The following is a 20,692-nucleotide window of genomic DNA, read 5'->3' on the forward strand; positions in this document are numbered from 1 at the left end:
ATCAATAAGGAGATTCTGGTGGATTTCTTTAGACTGCTTACAAGCAAGACCAACTTCCACTAAACATGATTTGGATGAGCAAAACCATTTGTACCAAATTTCTCATGGCATACCTCTAAAATAAGTGAGAAGGTTGTTCTGTACTTAATTATTTCCTTTACAATTATTTTTCTTTCAAGGATGGGGCAATCACTGAATTCCTATCTGAGTACTGTAAAAGTTGAAATGCCACTCTGTTATCATAATTTGTCCCCCAACAATAAAGCACAAGTAAAAAAATAAGAATATTTTTTTTAATTTTACTTTAACCATTCTTGCTTTCTTATGACCAGGTTTACAGATACAAAGGAGGTATTGCATGTTTCAAAAATATGAGGAAAAGCAGTGGCACAGCAGACAAACAGTATGTTGCTCCTGGTACCCCAAAATGAAAATCCCATTTACATGGAAGTAAGTCTATTGAAACCAAATACTTACTTCCCAGCAAATGCATTTCAGTAAAGGCATTAATTCCACATTAAAGAAAACATGAAGGTGTAGTAATGGATAGTGCAATCTATTTGGTAGGAGGGGAACAAAGTGTATAAATTAAACATTTTTTTTAATTCAGCAAGAAATTTTCTTAAAAAGCTCACCAAAGCATAAATTATCCTTTAAAAGTCCATGTCTTACTTCATGATAGTTTTTCCTTATTACGGTATTCAAATGGGTTTTGAATGAGAAAAGGAATAAACAATTTTAAGAAGTGGTTTGTATTCAAGTTCTCATTTATATATTTATAGATATAGATATTAAAATGAATGTCCTTTTTCTGTTCATGTAACAATATGATCAGGACATTTAAAGGCTTCCAGATGGACAGCACCATGCACTGTACTAAGAAACAAGTATCTCTATAAACTATATTGAATCACCAACACACTGCACAGGAGACATGCAGGAAGGACCTGTTTTCACATTACATTGTTCATTCAAGTAACTTGAAAAATATAAGGACTTTCCCCCGCCCCCCAGAAAAACAACCACAGAATCATAGACAACCTATCACCAAAATTAATAATATTCTTCTTTGGTGTGCTCTGTACTCTTTAAAAAGAAATAAGAAAGAAGTTGATATCTAAAAATAAAAAAATAAATTAATTCCGCTGTACAAAATAGATCACTTCCACATACAAGTTATAACAATGACAAGACTATGTATCACAGCACACAAGACACACAAAAAATCCCCACACATTTCTACAAGCCCTGGTAATGGGTTGGTGACTGGTTACTTATTCAGTGGTCTCAGAGGATAAATTAGTGCTCTTTAGATTATTTCTAGGGTGTTTATGATGAACCAGTATTTTACACATGAAATATGTCATACCAACTGCATCAGAAATTGTCAGCATTCCATGACCTCACTCTATAATAGCTTGGGAGCTAGGCCAAAGGTAACCAACTCAGCATCCCCCTCCCTCCATTTTTACATTTATGACAATTTGCTTTCCCCAGTGCACTTTGGTCAATGGCACACCGCATAAGATACAGGATCGCAGATGCTGAAAAAAATAGAGAAGTAATTTATGAAACCTTTTGTGCATGCAAGGGTGTTAAGCTTGATCAGTAAAATATAGTATCTTCCAGAAAGTCATGTGTCACTCTAGCATCATAACTCTTTCAACAGGGAGCTTTTGACATAGTAACAGCTGTGAAGTTCACAGCACTTTTGACCTAACACTATAGGCTGGGCTTCATTCCCAAATATGCTTACTCATAAATCCAATTTACTCTGATTCAATGTGACTGGCTCAAAAGGAAGCGTGTTTAGACTCATGGCTTCTGCTATATCGCATATAAAGATAGATCTCATTTAGCGACACTCCTATAACAAGGAAAAACCATTAAGCAGTCCTGCTAAGACACGTACTAATGAGTAACACTGAAACCAGTGGGACAAATGTCTTTAGAGCACAATTCCTTGAATGTGTTAAACAACAATAATCATAGCAACTGATTTATACCCCCTTCAGGATTAGAGCTTAGAAAGACATTAAAAAAGGAAAAGAAAATTAAAATAATTGAGACATTAACAGTGCAATCATGTGGAGGTCTACTCAGAAGTAAGTCCTATTGAATTCAATGGGACTTACAGTCACACCAGTGTGTATAAGGTACTGCCTAACGGTAGGGTTCTTAAGTATTCTTATTGGAAGTAAGCCCCTTCAGTGCAACTTTCTTCTGAGTAAGCATGTTTAGGATCAGATGGCTAAAGAAATAAAACCAAACAACCCCCCCTTGCTCAATAGCATTTGTGTAATCCTACACAACTAGGACTGTGACTGCTCTCCCACCCACCCAGCTACTTAGAAGCAAGTTCCATTTAAAACAATGGACTGATCTTCCATATAAGCAAATTTAGCACTGCTCTATAAAGGTGCCACCTTGAATCTTGTGATGGGGAATTTCAACATTGGTTTTCGTGTGATGCAAACTGCAACCCAAGGTCTATATTTTAGCATTCCGTTTTGAGATATTGAGGACTTAAGACTTCAGAGGCAGTAAACCGTACCTATACATTATCGTACACATACAAATACAGTACTTGGATACAAGAAACCAGTTGGCAGTTTCACAGGTGATGCCTGTGGGATAGAGGCCTAGATTGAAGAATGTGCCTTTTCAAAAATTGGTGGACAAGCTTAAGGAGTCCACTCCTGGCACAGAGAAAGTCCATTAGCTTCCCAGCTACATTCATAAGCCACATTCCTCCTGCTTTTATTTTGGGAAAACTATCACACAGAACTGTGAACCTAGCAGGGCATACACTGAAGATCAAGTAACACAAAGACGAACTCCTCTGGCGTCTTCCATAAACATCGGGCAGGGTAGGGAAGATGCACAATAGATTACTGTTACAGTCTGGCTTGGTGGTTTGCTTTTTAAAAAAAGATTATTCTTTTTAATTAAAAAAGAGAGACACACAAGTCCAATGTCTTAATTAAATTAGTTACATGTTACAAACACCATAGGGTTTCGTAATACTGAATAAATAGCCCAAATTAACCAAGATGGCATGATCGTGCCATCTTCGAAGTTCTGTCTCCCTCCCAGTTCTAATGAATAGTTCTTGTCTCAGAGTTCCTATAAATCTCTTCCTCGTTCTCTTCCTCCTCAGAAGATGTGGCATTACTGGATGGCGTATGGAGGTGGTTCGGGGCCCCAGTGGCCTGGCACACATACCATTCATTGAGATTGGTGACCTGAGGAGAAAGGTTGACAGGGCGGCCCCTCCCAGAGTCCTGGAGAGGGGACAGAGGGGCACCCAGTGGTGTCCCCATGGGTTGGTAGCCATGAGATCCTGGGGTAGGAGAAGGTGGTGGGGATTTGCAATGGATCTTCATGTGCTTGCGCAAGGAGCTTGGATGTGTGTAAGACTTGTCACAGCCTCTGACTTTGCAGAAATATGGCTTGTCACTGGTGTGGACATGAGAGTGTTTCTTTCTGTCACTGCTATTGGCAAACTTCCTGTCGCAGCCATCAAATTCGCATTTAAAAGGCTTCTCTCCTGAAAGAGAAAAACATCCATAATGGACCTCTTTGTGAAAGGAAAGGAAGAAATCCCAAAACCTTGAATTTACATGTCAAACCAAACACAGGAACAGGGGAGACAGGGACTAGAGAGGATTGCAAAACAAAGACTCAGTAGATAAATTTGACACCAGTCTTTACCATTCCTCCAATAGCTCCGCTTTTCAATCAATCAATCAATCAATCAATCATTATTATTATTATTATTACACAGAGAGAGTGAGCAGGTTTACATTTGCCCAAAAATGTAATCCACAATGTTAAAGAATATTTTCTGAATTGTGATCATGACATTCAGATAAACATATCCAGGACAATGGGAATGTCTCTCCTTATTCCATGCCCATATTTCTCTTGCAAATGAAAAATTTAAATGATGGATTAAAGTAGGGGCTTACACGTCCATACACGGATATGGCTTTATCTCCAGACAAACCCATATTGTCCTAATCCTTTCCCTTGTGGTTTGCAAGAGGAGATCCTCCCTTTTCTAAAATAAAAGTAGCACCTGTTTAAACACATTGCTCTCCCTCTCCCTCTTTTCCTTTTTTAAAACCATTGTCAACAGATCAGGCTCTCAAAGAGGGGCACCCTCTCTTCCCCTCCCTTCTCTGACATTCTTAGCTTTTTACAGCTTGCTCATTATTGATAAAGCTACCCACTCCATGAGCAGTGAGCTGGCCAAGAATATCTCTTTACCTAGGACTAGAATTTATGCTTCGAAATAAGAGGTCTTAAGGGTAGTTGTGAAAGCCACCCTAAGGGCCTTTCCTTCTGGCATATCTTTAAGCTTCACTGGCTCCAAGGTGTAACACAATTCTAGGTTTACAATTATTTTCCAAGGTTCTGGAAGCAAAAAGGCAGGAATTATTTCTGCTGCCATAAGTGGACATGGGTTTAGGGTTACTTTATTTCAAAAAGGGATGTTTTAAAAAATAAATCCCACCCATACATGCAGGCAAAAATATGCAATTTATTTATAGACACCCAAATAAGACATCCGGATTGCACCTCAATATTAATACTGTACATGTTTCCTAGTCAACAAGGTAATTCAGTATTTTCATCCAATTCAATGTTGAGTATGTTTACTCAGAAATACTGCATAGTTCCACTTGGCTTCTAGGTAATCACATGTAGGATTGTGACCTTTGTTGTTTTACTGGTGAAAACAGCATCTATCTTCTCCTTTATGGGAAAGGCAGAAGCTTTAACTTATGGCATTCCTTTTCCTGTGTAAATACAGGCAGATCCCAACTTTCCAATTCTATTTCAATCATAAATGCATTATTTCAACCAGAAAATGTCTCCTGGTGGCATGTAACAATTGAACAGAAATTATACAGCCTTTCAGAAGTCTCAAAAATATTTCCAACTAAATGTTGTTGCTATAAAATGGGATAAAGATTCTGTGTACATGAAAAAGGTAAAAGATCCAAACCCAAATGCCAAGCCTATTCACTTGGCAGCAAGTAAGGCCACTGATCTCAGTTACTTCCAAGTAACTGTGTTTGGTCAACATAGCCCAGTGTTGTCCGTTCAGCTGAAATATCCCGAGTAAGAAGGTTGGTTTTTTGCTATTTATTTAAGGAAAGTGTTTTAGGGTTGCTATATATACTCTTTTTCCAGGACACACACTCTTTTTAAAATCCATAGAAGTAGAAGCCAGAAAATGTGTCTTATTTCTTGCTCTTCAAAATATGGCATAATTGGGTTTGCATGTGTGTTTGCCCATCTAGAACCTGTTTCAGCAATCGCTAACCAGATTTGTCTGCTTTTAACTTTTGTCGACTATTTTTTAATATATATATTTAATTATGACCAGCAGCACTAGTGTTTGGGAAGAGGACTGACTTTCAAGGGATGCCCTGGTTGGTATGCTCATACATCCCGAAGGGAGATGCCCATGCCATCCTGATGTTTATTTTGGTCTTGTCTCTGACGAAAGGTTCACGTCAGAGTTTAACCATTTGCAGATTATCTCGGTTTTAAGCCGAGAGATGCGCAGTCGAAAAGCACCGGTTCTCGCTGAGGAAAAGGTTGCTCGCTCCCTTTTGAGCGCCGAGAAAGGAAATTTAACCGCCTACTAGTTCGAAGCGAAGTCGGCGGCCCGTTTCCACAAACCGCGCGGGCCGTTCAGGGCTCCTGGAGGCAACAACTTGCGGCATAGATCAAGAGACAAGCCGCCGGCTATCTTTAAAAACAAAACCAACCACACGCAAGCAAAGCGCAGGGCGATTTTTCTCCACTACCATTGGGAGCTCAACTCGTTCTCAACCAAACAGAACAAATAAAAAGGGGAGAGGAAAATTCATTTGCTTCTTAAACCCAAACACCCGATCCTTTAATTTAAAGGATCTTGAAACTCCAGCTCACACTTCAGATTTCCTACATTAACACGAACTTATTCCGGTCTTAGGGGAGTAGCCTGTAGGAGAGCAAGAAGAAACCGAGAAGGACACGAGATTGCAAAGTTACGCACAGAAATGCCGAGGTTGTTCCGGAGCGTCTTAAACTCCTGTTCGGCTGCGCCAAATGAAGCGGGAGGCGGAGGATTTTTCCTCCCGGGCCTGGAAATCAGGGACCCCTCGGTTGGGCAAGGGAAACCTCCTGGAGGGAAGGGGAAAGGGCGCCTGAAGCAGCACTCCTCGGCTTCCGGAGAGTCGTTTTGCCCTCACCCGCAAGAGGGTAAAGTGGGACTGTTAACGGGCAATGGAGCTGCTTATGCTACAGTCAGCTCGAGTTCTCTGGCCAGGGCTTCCGTGCCAGCACGTGGCCGCGGAAAAAGTTCCCTGCCGGGCCCGGATCTTGCAAACCGCGCAGAAGCGTTTTCCAACCGTGTGCCCCTGCAATACTGCTGCAGAAACACCACAGAGCAGTTTTCTGCGGCGCTCCTCGGCCCCTGCCCGAGGGGCCCCCTCCGGATCTTCAGTCATGGGTCTTTTGTCTGCAACAGGCGGTGGGGATCGGGCCGGCTTCGGATCCCCACCCAACCGACGGGTACCGGTCAGGAGGGGCGGCGGGGCTCCAGCTATTCCCCAACCTGCAGGAGCCTCGGCCCGAAGGAACCAGACTCGGATCTTCTTCCCAGCGGCAGTAGCAAGGGCACTGTGTGGGCAGCCTCAAGCGGGCGAGAGCGAGATGAGCCGAACATCGGAGTTCTTCAGCTGGAAAAGGAGCTGTGTGAATGGAAGGACGAGCTGGAAAGCCCTCGCGAGGCTTTCTTCCTGCCCCTGCCCCCAGAGCACCAGCAGGGTTTTCCTCGTGCGGGAGCAGCTGCCCTACGACCACTGCAGGCGAACCAGCCCTTGCAAGTTGCAACCATCTTCTTTAGGAGAGACTGCAAAATTCCCAGTAAGGCCCTTCATGAGCAAACTCGGCCTCCAAGGCCTAAAAGCACCGCCGTCCTCTTCGCTTGCAGGACAGGACAGATTCACCCCCCTACTCCCCGCTCCATGGGGCTGCGTGGGAGGGGGTGTTTAGGGCTCGCACAGATGGGCTAAACCCTGCGGATTCACCATCTAAAAATCGATAGCTTTTGCCGCCAGGGGCTATTTGCATAGGAGTTTGAACAGCGCGTTGCACCTTATCCGCCTCGCCACCCCCCTTTCCTTTTTTTCCCCCAACAACACACAATAAATCATGAAAACAATTAGGTGGAGCCCCCTCCGGCCCTTGCCCCCCTTCCCTATAAGCAGCCTCCGGTGGATAATATCTGTCTACACGCAACTATAAATCCCAACCGCCTTTTAAGTGAAGCCAAAAGGCCAGGGGCAAATCAAAACCAAGCTGTAAAAGATACAGCGCCATAAACGGAACTTCATTGAAATGGCTAGTCTGGCGGAGACACGCACAAAGGCACACCCGCGTCGCCTTCCCTTCCCATTTGTTCTCAAAGCACTATTGCGAATCGCTATAGCAGCGCTCCTTCCATCGAAACACCCCTTTAAACCAACAACATAGACCCATAGCTGCCAGTTCTCCCTTTTTTTTTAAGGGAAATTCCCTTATGTTGAATAGGCTTCCTCGTGAGAAAAGGGAAAACTTGGCAGCTATGATAGACCTTGCCTATCACTTCTCCAAAAACAACTAAGGGAGAGGAGCGTGCAGTTACTCCCCCCAGGGTGAAATAAGCAAAAATCTTTTACAACAAGGGTAAATAAAATATTGGTGGTCTCATTTGAAAAGTCTTGAGAGACAACATGATCAAATCACCTGATTATTTCCTTCATATATAAAAAAGAAAGAAAGAACCCGAACAAATAAAACCATAGGAGAAACTTTGAAAAGTGAATTGACCAGAATAAAGTTTGGGGGTTGCCCTTTCTTTCCACTTCCTAAGAGGAGGAGTGCTGGCCACCATAGGTGCCGGCTCCCTGGGCCCCTGGTGCTCGAGCACCCACAAAATTCACCATGAAGGGGCCTGGCACCCACAAATTTCGTCGCCAGTACCATGTACGCTGCATAGCACCCACAGCCTCGGGCACCCACGGTCGCGGGGCCAAACTGGCACTCCTGCTGGGCACACCACAGGCCTTCGTGGGACTCCTCCGTTCTTTCTGCTTTCGTGGGAGCTCCTAGCTCTCCACAGCGCTCTTAGTTTGCCAGCTGAGGAATTCTGTGGCGCTGGGAAGCCTTCCTCTCTATCACAAAAACCGCAGCGGGCACAACGCAGAAGACCCATTCCCAAACCACGCATACACAGACAATGCATACACAGACAATATCAAGGAAGACTCTCTCTCCCACTGCAACCCAAAAGAGCTGGTGAAATTACTTATTCATGACAAACGTCACACGTCTGAGGGTACGTAGGAGATAGAGGGAAGGAAGGAGGAGGAGAGAAGAGGGGGAAGAGAAAAGAACCCAGAACCGCGCGCCGGAGAGACGCGGTCAGAGAGAGGCGCGCGCTCCTGTCGTGCCACCCACCTGTGTGCGTCCTTTTGTGGATCTTGAGGTTCTCGGACCGCGCGAAGACCTTTCCGCAGCCGGGGAAGGGGCATGGGAACGGCTTCTCCCCAGTGTGCACGCGGATGTGGTTGATGAGCTTGTACTTTGCTTTGAAGGGCTTCCCTTCGCGGGGACACTCCTCCCAGAAGCACACGTGGCTGCTCTGCTCGGGCCCGCCGACGTGCTCCACCGTGACGTGGTTGACCAGCTCGTGCATGGTGCTGTAGGTCTGCGAGCAGGGCGGCGCGGCCGCCTCGGCCTCGATCCACTTGCAGATCAGCTCTTGCTTGATGGGCTGCCGCATGTAGCGCAGGAAGGCTGCGGCGGCGGAGGAGGCGCCCGCAGGGTGATGGTGTGGAGGCGCGTGGTGCGCATGTGCGGGAGGCCCTGGCGCCTGTTGCAGGACGGCCGCCGCCAAGTTGACCGGGTAGCCTTGCGGCGCGGCGCCGTAAGATGCTTCGGAGGCGGCGGCTGCGGCAGCGGCCGCCACGGACGAAGGGCGGAAGGGCTCCACGCGCCCGTAAAACTCGGCAGCCGCCGCGGCAGCCGCTGCCACAGCCAGACCCAGACGCATCTGCCCGTTGAGCGGGTGGTGGCCTCCTGGCGGCCCCGCCGGGTGGTCGTGCAGCCCCGGGAAAGCGGCGGCGTGAGGTTGCTCGCCGCCGGCGCCGTAGGTGCCCGCCGACGAGATGAACATGGGCGAGCTGGCCGGGTGTTGCTGCAGAGGCCGCTCGGCCCGCCGCGGTGCCGCGTACGAGGGACTGCCGGCCGCGCCGTTGGCGCCCGCTCCAACGACGCCCGCCTGCGACGACGAGGCGAACGCGGCCTCGGCGCCGGCCGGGCTCAACTTGAGCGCCCCCGACGCCACGTGCTCCGGCCCGAAGGGGGCCGCGGCTGCCGGGTCCGAGGAGCCCAAGTCCGCCGGGTGCAAGGGCTGGAAGCCGCCACCGCTGGTGGCGCTGCTGCCTCCTCCTCCGACACCGCCATGCAATGCGGCCAGGTCAGCCAGGCGCAGGCTGGGGCTCCTCTTGCAACTCAGTGCGGGCTCCATGGCGCCGCAGCCCCGGGGCCCATCCAGGCGCGAGGGGGTCGCCTGGGCCGGCCCCGAGGGGGCGGTGGCCTTCCTCCCCCTGTTTGCCGCCGCCGCCGAGGCTGTTGCTGCCGCCGTGGCCAGCGCCGCCGCCTTGCCAAACATGGAGCGATTAAGCGGCTCTTTAACTTCTTTTGTCTGCTCCGTTTCCCAACTCGGCTGCTGCTGCCATCCTCTCTCTGCTCTGGCCTCCAGCGATTGGCAGAGCGCTCGGCACATTTGAGCTGCGCGGTTGGGAACCAGAGTTTGGAAATGTGCGCGGGTGGGATTGGAGGGAGGCCGGTGATTGGCAGAGGCCAGGCCAGCGCGATTGGCTCCCATTCAGGCCGGGCGCTCAGCGGGGAACCGCCCTCGCGCTCTTGTCTGCTTTCGCGCTCTCGCTCGCTCTCCCCACCACCCCCCCCGCCGCCCCTTTTCTCGCTCTCGCGCGCGTTTCTCTCCCCCCCCCCAAAAGTTGTACTTGTAGAAAGGAAGGAAGAAGGGGGAAAAGTTAGCGCCCAGCCGCAGAGGGAGTGCCAAGCGAGCGGTGTGCCAGGGGGAAACACGCGGCGGCACGCTTGCTTGGACACTGTCAGGGAAGGCAGCCCGGATCTCGCTCCAGGCGCGCAAATAAGAGTTGCTGCTTCCCAGTTACCTGGGATAGAATTGTAGAATTGGAAGGGAGAGCAGGGTCATCTAGTCCAACCCCCTGAAACGCAGGAATCATTTGTCCAACGTGGGACTCCAATCCACGACCCTGAGATTAAGAGTGAGCTATTCAGTGAAGAGCTGGCACACCTTTTTGCCCCAGCCTGAAACCGCTTTGCGAAACGAGGCTTCCACTGCCTACTGCGAGTCGGCATAAGGTTGTTCTTGCAGGCACATCAGCCACAAGTTTTAAAGAGTGTTTGCGCCCGAATTTAAAAACACATCGGGAGGGCATTTGCTCGTGTGAAAAAGGATCCCTGGTACAACATCCCATGATAATTGGTAATGACATACTTTACACCTCGGTGAGAATGACATAAGGCACTTGGGAGGGTTTTAAGCAGAGGTTGGATGGCCATCTGCCATGCATAATCGAGTTGACATTCCTGTATTGCCGAGGGTTGGACTAGATGACTCTGGGGGTTCCCTTCCAACGCTATGGTTCTATGTGTCTATGTTTAGGACTTATTGCCTATGACTGCGATGGCACCCACGAGACTGTAAGCTCGTTTTAACTTGTTTGGAACTATTTATAGGTAGACTCAGTATGCAAGGCGAGCGTCCTAAACGTCCTAAAATAAGTGCAGCCTAAATGAATTGTATGGAAGTAAATCGCACAAATAAATTCAAAGTCAACAAGTGGAGGGGGAGCTGTGTAATACATAAACAAGCGCATATGAAAGTCCCGTTGCTTTCCTTGCTTCCTCTCAAGCACATGTGCTTAGGACCGAAGCGTTGATTGGAAGGAGATATTTTGGTGCAGTTACAATTATTACTGGCTTCAGAATAGATGTGAAAATAAGCTGTTGTCTTAAACACCGAGACACAACTGTGGTAGTCAAGATACGCAACAAATGCTTCCTGAGAGTTTCTTCGTGACTCTGTAGAAAGAACTACAATTCCTTTCCCCAAGTAATGGAACAATCTAACTGCCCCCATAAACTGGTGTAAAAAGAATTAGTTTTGAGGGCGGGGTTGGGGGGGTTCATCTCAAACGGCTGAGTCTCGCAGGAGACGTCAGATCCGCTTCTCCATCTCAATGAAGCCTAAAAATAGATTAGTCAGTTCGTGCTCTTTTTAAAAACGTGGCTGATAGAATGAATCATCAGGATGCGTAATCCTTACTTTTGTACGATTCTTCTCTCTCCTTCCAACACTCCCGCCTCCACCGTTTCCCTGAATCCGTCCTGTTTACACAGGAAAACCCTAGATCCCCGTGTACGTTCCTGCACGCCAGCGCTCTGGGAGGAAAGCCTGCCTTTGAGCTTGCTGGGACTTATTTGAGGAACAGGTGTACAGTCCTCGGGGGAAATTTCGCGTGGACGTTTCCTGCAAGGATGCCGGTGTGGTCTGTAGGATGCTGAGAAATGTACGCTTGTGGATCGAACCGGAGCAGGGGTAGAGGTTGGCGCCCCGATCCGAATCCGTGCGTTTTCCCCACCCCTCCTCATTGGGTACAAGTCCATTAATTTAAATAGATGTGTGGTGTGGATTCTGTTGAAAACTTGGGAGACCTATTACAAATTAACTGAATTTACGAATGGGGTGGCAAACAGCTGCACATTTCCTTTAATAATAATAATAATAATAATAATAATAATAATAATAATAATAATAATAATAATAATAGAATCAAATGCGCCAGAAAAGCGGGGTGTGGGTGGGACCGAGCTTTCAGCTCTGAAAATAAAGGAGGAGGGACGTCGCCTTCCTTCTTTTCGCGACCGGTACGCTGAACAAAACTTAGTCGCCGCAGCGGGAGCAAGTCCTGGAACACAAATAGGCAGTAGTATTTCCATAATGCAAAGTAGCAGCGCCTGAAATAGCACCGAAAAGCTCTTGGGGCGGCGCTAGCACTTGGTTCAACATGCCGCACTGCATGGTAAAGGCTGACTTTTTTGGCAACGCGTCTTTCCAGTAGTTCTGCGCCTAATTTGAAACAGGCGGAGACGAGGTGAGCCAATTTCAGCCCTCGGAGTACATGCAGTCAGACGCATTCCCCATTTTAAGTTAAAAGAGAGAGATGGAGAATATGAGAGAGGGGGAAAATCTTTCTGTTTGGGGCCATGTGAAAATCGCCAACAGTTCTCCAACTAGCCTTTATAGGTCGCCGAGTTAGCGCATCCGGCAGGCGGACAGGCATTTAATACATTCATTTCAGGGGTTTCCATAAAGAGATCTTGCAACCCAACTACAGTATTAACATGCGAGCTTCACGTCCTCTTTTCGCCTCGTGCAACCTCGCGCCTGTTTTCTCTGAAGTAAGACCCACTGCCTCCAATGGGTCTTACTCTCTAGTAAGTGTGTTTAGGATTCCAGCTTTCCAGACACCGTACGAAGTTCAAACACACACATAAGCATACCGGTGTGATGCAACTTATTATTATTATTATTATTATTATTATTATTATTATTATTATTATTATTTTGCCCCAAAGCCGGCTCCGCAGGGCATCAACGTGTTTCCAAATCTCATTTTGAAGCTTGATTGCTCATCAATTTACTGTAGTTTTTTTCGGAAGGCTACAGTATGGGGGACTTTTAAAAAAGAAGAGGCTGGGTTGCCTGATAGATAGTTTTCGAATGAAATGCAAGCTTCTTTCGAAACAGGAATTTCTTTTTTTAAAAAAGTAAGAAAAATATATTGAGTTATAATTGAATTTCCGAAATGTAATGGCTTAAACGGGGCGCGGGGAGGGGGAGTTCCAAACCTGAATAATAGTTTGGAAGTTATGTCCTGGCCTCCGTGTGCAACTCTTGTTAAACGCAGCGTGATATGGATCTGTCATCGATTTAGTGCGTCTTAATTCAAATATATGTCGCTGATCAATTCCCTTGTTTGTGGGGACTATAAACAGCGGAGAGATGGCTGGGTGGACCGACAAACATGGATGGCAAGTAGCGAATAAGGCTTTTTAATCGTGGGTTATATCATGAAAGTACACATCCGGTTGTAGTGGACTTGCAGGCAGATTAATTCAAACCTATGATTTTCCTCAACTGCTATCAGTGAAAGGGTTATCTTACGATAGGGCAACTTCTGAAGAAGCATGCTGTTTCTTGCATGAAATTTGCATACCGTCAGCTGCACTGCGAGATCACGCACGGGAGAAACCGTGCACGTTACAAACAAGAGGCACGGTCCAGGAAAACTTAAGCACTTTGTTCAGCAATCTTCCCATTGAAGCCAATGGGGCTTATGAGCAATTCGCGCTAGCTGGGTCCTGCCGCAAATGTTACATACAGATAGAAAGGGCGCTGTGGACCATTCTGGCCTCTGAATAAGGGGCACAGCCTTATACCGAGCCAGGCCATTGGTCTATCTATCTCAGTATTGCCTACACTGACTGGCAGGCTCTCCACGGATTTCAGACAGGGGTCTCTCCTGGCCCTTCCTGGAGATGCCAGAGATTTTAAGATTGCTTATAAGTCTCTTCCTGGTCAAGGCAGAGATATGCACCGTAATACCGAAATGCATGTTATTCCAAGTAAGCGAACAAACACACTATTTGATTCTAAACCGTCAATCTATTTAATCTGGAATCTCTTCTCCTCCCCACGTTTTTTCTGCCCCCCTCCTCCCCCGCTTCCTTACTTCCCCTCTCTTCTCTTCTCTTCTTTCTTTATTAATTTCAGTCCACGGCACGTTTAGCAAATCAGCTCTCCAGAGTTCGTGTTTTTGTTTGCTTGCTGCTTACGGCATTTGTTTGACGGCGGCATTATGCAAATATATGCTAATGATCACGAAGCCCATTTGCAAGTAGCTGTCTTTAGTGCACACATGTTATTGATATTTAGCGGAGGGGGGGGGGACGATATTCCAGAAGAGGGAAAATGCCTTCTGGGGAACAATTAAAACGAGAGAGCAATTAACAGCTCTTCTCAAGAAGATCTTTTTTAAAAGAAAGAAAGAAAGAAAGAAAGAAAGAAAGAAAGAAAGAAAGAAAGAAAGAAAAACAGCCGTGCAGGCAGCAGAGGCACGGGATTCTTCAGGCAGACAAAACAAACACAGACACACCCACCCTTGAAAAATCCTGCGCGCACACTTGCAGGGGAGTAAGTCCTGTTGTATAGGTTTGGACTTAACTTCCTCGCAAACCTGCTAAACTGTTCTAATGAAGTCGTGTTATAAGCGCGGATTCTCCTCGGGACGCGCGCCTTGGATTCCTACCCACGAGACGACGCAGAGGTCAGCTCTGCGTTGTACTTACTTAGACGTAGCGTTAATGGAAGCCAGCACAGTTTTGTTTAGGAAAGGCAGGTCTCGTCGAAGGTAGCTGGAGGGGAGGGCGCCACCTATTTTCCTCCCCCGCCAACACCCTCTGAGTCTGCTGGCTGCACTTGGATCCTCTACTCTCATCCAAAAACCAGCTACCCAACATCCCTAAATGAAACCAGTAATACACTCAGGGAACTGAGTCACCGACTCTTCGTGGCTTGTCTAACTACTCTGGTCGTTCGGTTCTTCTGTTCTCTCTCTCCCTCCCTCCCTCCCCCCCCTCCACCTCTGCCACTTAACATGACCCGGCCTGTCAGGTGTGCCTGGTGGCTGCCAAGCTGGCTTTCGGCGACAGGCCCAAGCACTTGCACAAAGCGCTCTGAAAAATGGCAGCAGAAGGAGGTGGAGGAGAGGGCACCATTGGAGAGGAGGCAGGAACGGGTTAAAAGTGTTCCTTCTTCAGTAGGGCTCTTGCCTCGTCAAGGGACTCGTTCAAGGCCTTCCTACAGGGCCCGAGGGCCCTTCTGCGTTGCTCAGAAGTGGGGGCTCCGGGGCCCAGCCTGATATGCGAGTGGGTTTTTCTCAGAAGTGATTTCCACGGGAAAGTGGGTGATAAGCAACTAGCCAAGGGAATGCGTTTTTCCATACGAAAATTTACTGGCACACGGGAGCAAAACTGCCCAAATATGTTGTTCAATTCCTAGATCGATTAAACTACCTTGGAAACAAATCATTTTTAAAGGGTGGGGGAGAGTGTTTTCCTTTCAATGAACTCTCTCTCTCTCTCTCCCTCTCTCTCCCTGTGACATATTAAGGGGTTTGCTTACAACACCCACACACCCCTTCCACACATACACAATTGCTGTCTGTGCCTCTTACCATTGCATATTTGTGCCTAGCCTGGCAAAACATAGCTGGTTGTTTCCAGTGCTAGAGAAGTGCTGGTGACTTGTTCTGCCTTGAATGAGGGGCTCCACAGATCCAGTGGCACTCATCTTCCTCCGCCAGTGCACAGATGCACACCAAATAAATGACTCTAACTCATGTCTTCCTTTTTATTTTTCTGAAACCGCTTAGAGGTCCTGTTACAACCAAGCGGTGTGTGAATTTTGTTAAATAAAAACAAAGCAACATCATCAACAAGAGTGCAAGCCTATACATGTCCACAACTCTGCTCAGAAGGACGTGCTATTCCGTTCAATGGGGCTTACTCCCAGGTAAGTGGGTGTAGGATTGCATACTAAAATGACCCATGTATGTTGTGGGGAAAGTCCTGCTTTAGTTTGACGGGCATACGCAGCCAAGTTTCAATATCAAGGCTGCAATCCTGTAAGCACCATTTAAACCCGCGAGACTTCCAAGTAAACATGCATAGGCTTGTGATCTTCCTTACATACTTGGGAAGTGGGATGACCTAAAAGAGGGCATATAAGTATTTCTGGTGGTTGGGGTGTGTGTGTGTAATGTCCTATTACAGGTATCAACCATCTGGATGATTTACCCCTGGGGAAGGTCATCTCGCTCCTTTCCTTTTGTCCCCCAACCTTGCCTCCGAATGCTGACGTGGAACCAGAGATCTGAGGACATTTTATGGAGTACTGTATAGAAATGCGAAGGCTTTTTAGAGAAATCACAAGCACACCAACTTAAACAGAAGAATATGCCTTACACTGGGTCAGATAATCGGTTAATGTAACTCGATATTGCCTAAAACACTAACAAGCAGGTGCTCTCCAGGGTTTCAGGTAGGGAGTCTTTCGGAGCCCTGCCATGGCGAGATGTTGGAGGCTGGACCATGGACTTTTGGCCCTTCCTGTAGGTCCCAAGTATGTTAGTGGTTTTCTGTTTCTATGTTATTTGATTAATAACGATTTTTCCTTTGGCTGGAAATTACAACACTGAGACTGAAAACGTTTGTAAACATACCATAACTTCCACTGAACCCGATGAAATTTAATTCTGTGTAAATGTGCTTGGAAGCTTGCTCGGTTTGGGAACTATTTTAGAAGATCCTTTGGCAGCGCAACACCTGTGCACGTCTGCCTGGATGTAAGTTGCACTGGCATGGTGGACTTACCTAGTTAACAGTCCTACACAGCCGTCTACTCACGACGGGTGGAATGGAGTTCAACGGGGTTCACTCTCAGGCAAAGGGAGATAAAGTGGGAGACTAAAAGCTGCGATTCCTCAAACTGCATCTTCCAAAATTCGGAGCCAAACTGCAATGCCATCATTCTCAGCTACTGGAAGGAACTGCGCCATATTGATCAGCTTTTAATCACTTTTTCAAAAGTGCATTATAAAGCTGATGCGGCCATAGAGCAACAACTGCTTAATCTACTACTGTACGTTTACTGATAAATAATTTCCCCTCTATTCAGTGGGTCTTGCTCATCATCGGCAAGTGTCTAAAGGGCTGCAGCCTTAGACAACCGAAACAAAGCTGTCACGCTCAAGGGAGTACAGGAGGGCCATTGATGAGTTGATAATGCTATTTCTGATAGTCTCGCTATCCCATAATTCCTCCCCCCTTTTAAAAATAATGCGTAGTGTGCACATCTACTTTTAGGAGGGAAAACGCGGGAGAAATTCAATACGTGTGTGCGGATACACATGTGTATCTATAAGCCTATATAGGCGCATCCTTCCGGTTCCCTCTATTTTTCCCCCCACGGTCAACGATTGGAAGAAGCTGTTCCTATAAATCAAACAGTGACACTTTGACGGCTGGCCTTGTATAAGCAATATGGTTCCCTTATGGCCCCGTTATTTATGAATGACAGCAGAAAGTGTATTACATATTCGCTCGAGAGCGGGAAAGGAGAGGACTTTACTTACGGACAACTTGCCCTGCTTCCCCTAACCCGCAGCGGTAGCCTCCCATTGAAACGGAGAGCGGAGAGGTGCCGAAAAGGGATAGGGCAAGGTAAACGGAGCAAAGTCCTCAGTGAAGCCTCCTTTTTTTAAAAAAAAAATGAAAATAATGAATCCAAAACTAGCGACCAAAAGACAAGCAAACAAAAACAAAAAACAAAGAACTCCCTAAGCTCGATTTTGCCAAAATTGAGCACACATTCCACATGTCTTCTATTTCAAAGGCGGAGTTCAGCACTAATTCGACTTGCTCCCATGGAAAGGAATGGTTACATTTGGCAGGATCGTGGCCCGCAGTTAAAACACACATGCACCAGGCAGAGAGGTTTGTCTTGCGGATTATGCGGGTCTTAGCAAAACCAACACAAAGGCCTTATCTTCCTTGAGACTCCTCTCTCCCCAAAACCCACCGCTGCTGCATAACACTGAAACCACCGGCCAAGGCGGAGAATAATGCATTTTAATAGTGGGAGGGCATTTCGCTATACAGTATTTCTCTGTGGACACCCTAGGCGTTGTAGTGAGCCTGTTTTGTTTTTTTTAACCAAAACCAAAAGCCCAGGCATTTAAAAGTTACAACTTTGGCTGAGACTTTCATTGACTTCCCACTTTGCTTGTATATTTGGCTTCTTGTAGACTAAAACCTGACAAAGCGTTTACAAAAAATAATAAAAAAGAAAACTTATTCCAACATGTCCTTTACAGAAGGAGGCTCTCTGCCCCCTGTTCTTTCCTCTCCCGCAGCACATGGTCTTCAGAGGTCAGAGGTCGAATGGCCTAGAAGTGGCTGAGCTAGGGGATATCAAAGGTGACCTGCAACTTAATATCCTGTTGATGAGCCTGTTGAATTTACGAGTGTCTGTGATACAGACAACAATCGTGGGCAAGCGAGGAGCCACCGAAGAGAGCTTGTCCGCCTCCCAGTCTTTTCAGGTGAAGCAGAGGAGGCTGGGCCTCCACAGGATTTCTCTGTTAAGATTTGGATTTTACAGATGAAACCAGACACCTCTTCTGCACTCATCTTGGACAATTTAGCAACAGCAGCAGCAGCAGCAACAACAACAACAACAACAACACCAGAAGCCAGCACCATATTTGTTAGGAAACAAATCTAACTGATTTCAGTAAGAAGTAAAGGAAGCATAGAAGCCTAACAACTGTATTGGATCAGATCCAGCCAAAGTTTGATTTCAATAGGGGTAAAAAACCATTCATAGATTGAAATCAAGGGACGGAATAACCTGACCCTACACATACTTACTCGGGAGTAAGATGCTAAATTACTTGCCTACTAACTCCTAAGTCAGTGTGCATGCAGTTTCAGAACTCATTGCGTTTGGTTGGCTTTTGCCTGTTTGTTTGGGAGTGAATCCCATTGACTTCACACGAAAGTATTTTCGATTCAGGCTGCATCAGAGGTGCATGGTTTTGCCAGTAAATTAGATTGAGCACAGTGGGACCTCAGAAGTAAACGTGCATAGGATCGGGCTACACGGGGAGGCTGGATTCTAGACGCATTTTGGGTAGGGGAGCTGAAGTCAATAGGATTTCCTTTGCAAATATAATTCTTATACAGTCACCTACACACAGACAGCACTGTCCTCGGGTCAAAGGAAAGCCAAGCTACAGCTAAATAAGCTCCATCAAGGGGACCCAGGCAGCAAAGGCGCAGCACTAGAGATAAATGGATACCGTGGAGTTCCCCAGCCCACACCCCCAGGTGCCATTTGCAGGGGGATGGTATCTCAGAAGCGGCAGATCATTGCAAAATAACGAAGACAGCGAGCGACACTGAGCGAAGCTACCTTTCCTTCGTTCTAGACTTGGAGAAAGCAAAATAAATAGATAAGTAAATAAATAAAAAGGCAGAAGCATGGAAGGAAACTTACAGACCAGGGGGCCATGTTGCCCCAAGAGCTGGTGGCGATGGTGACATACTGGTCACGTATCTAGTAGGCTGTAGGCCGGGACCCCCAAGAAACCTACTCTGGCTGAGGAGGAATCCGATCCCTTCTCTCCTTCCTTCGCCCTGCCAACCCACTTCCCGAAAGGATTTTGACTGCTGGCCGCTTTCTTCTGGTCTCGCAAAGAATGAGCTTTAAAGGCTGTACTCCGGCCAATGGCCCATGAAAGGGACGGCAGGTTTCTTTCTTGGCTCCTCTTCTCCCCACCCCACCCCTTCCTTTCCTTCTCACCCCCGTGACATTGGGGGGGGGAGGCTTTTTTCTTGTTTGGAGAGAAATAAAGCACTTCTGGGGAGGGGGTGGAAGGACGGCGATCTGGCTTTGAACTTGGATCAGCTCCTCCGTTTCCTACCGGGAGGGGAGAAATAGGAAAGTTTGAAAGAAAAGCGGAGTCCAGCCTGCGGGGGACTCCGGCCGGAATTTACGAATTTACCTCCCAAAAGTGTCCTGAACAAGCCGCCGAGGCCGTTAGACAGCGGGGGAGGGATATGAGAGAAAGGAAAGAAGAGAGAAAGAAACGTGTGGGTGGGTGGATGTGTGAATGAGACTTGAGGCTACATTCAAAAACTGTTTTAGCCATGGATTGTGTGTGTGTGTGTGTGAGAGAGAGAGAGAGAGAGAGAGAGAAAGAGAGAGAGAGAGAGAGAGAGAGAGATTTCCCCCTTCTGTTGAAAAATATTCTAGGAACCTTGTCACAGTTCCTTGAAAGTGTTCCACTAAAGCCGATGGAATTTACCTACAGGCGGATGCGCCTTAGACCGGGGCCTAAAGGAACTGCGCGCAGGGCTCCGTTGTGTTTATTGTGCTCCTCCAAGGTCTCTGGATGTCGGAACGTGCGGGGGACCTTTTAAGCTCTGCTTCTCTTTGCCATCGCTCAAACCCTGGAGAGAAATAGGTAGGTGGGTGTGTTGGAAAGTCAGGCCAAGAGAAACGCAGTCTGGTTGGGTCAATAGAAGGGGGGGGAGAAGCGCCCCACCACCTCCATCCTGCAAGCTGGCAAGGGGTACTGAGGGGGGCTGACCGAGTGCTGCGGACAAGGAAGGGATGGAGACAGTTTGCGATTTGGAGGAAGGAAGAGCCATGTAGCCGTGAGGTGTGCAAGGCTCACGCTCGTCCTGAGAACAGCTCCGGGGAAAAACCGGCTCTTTCAGCGCCCACGCCTAAAGCTATACTAGCAAGCTAGAAAGAACAGAGTCCGTTCATGCAGCGTTTTCAGCGGACTAAAATGCATCTTCGTGCTAAAAAAAAAAGTAATTTAATCAAGGAAGGATATCATGGGTGATGTACTATTTTTATTTGTGCATTATGTATGTGCCTGGTACATCTAAATAGCTC

At 47.1% G+C, this 20,692-nt stretch overlaps 1 protein-coding gene across 1 annotated transcript; it reads right to left on the bottom strand.

The window, feature by feature from the left end:
* Nucleotides 1-274: 274 nt before the first annotated feature.
* Nucleotides 275-9,934, bottom strand: ZIC5 (Zic family zinc finger 5). Its single transcript, XM_035116009.2, has 2 exons — nt 8,503-9,934; nt 275-3,550 (listed from the first exon to the last, which is right to left on the bottom strand). Exons 1-2 carry the CDS (start codon nt 9,932-9,934, stop codon nt 3,099-3,101), a joined length of 1,884 nt encoding a protein of 627 aa, XP_034971900.2. The 3' UTR covers nt 275-3,098.
* Nucleotides 9,935-20,692: the final 10,758 nt, after the last annotated feature.

This window comes from Zootoca vivipara, chromosome 4, assembly GCF_965207765.1.
Source record: "Zootoca vivipara chromosome 4, rZooViv2.hap1.1, whole genome shotgun sequence".
NCBI lineage: Eukaryota > Metazoa > Chordata > Lepidosauria > Squamata > Lacertidae > Zootoca > Zootoca vivipara.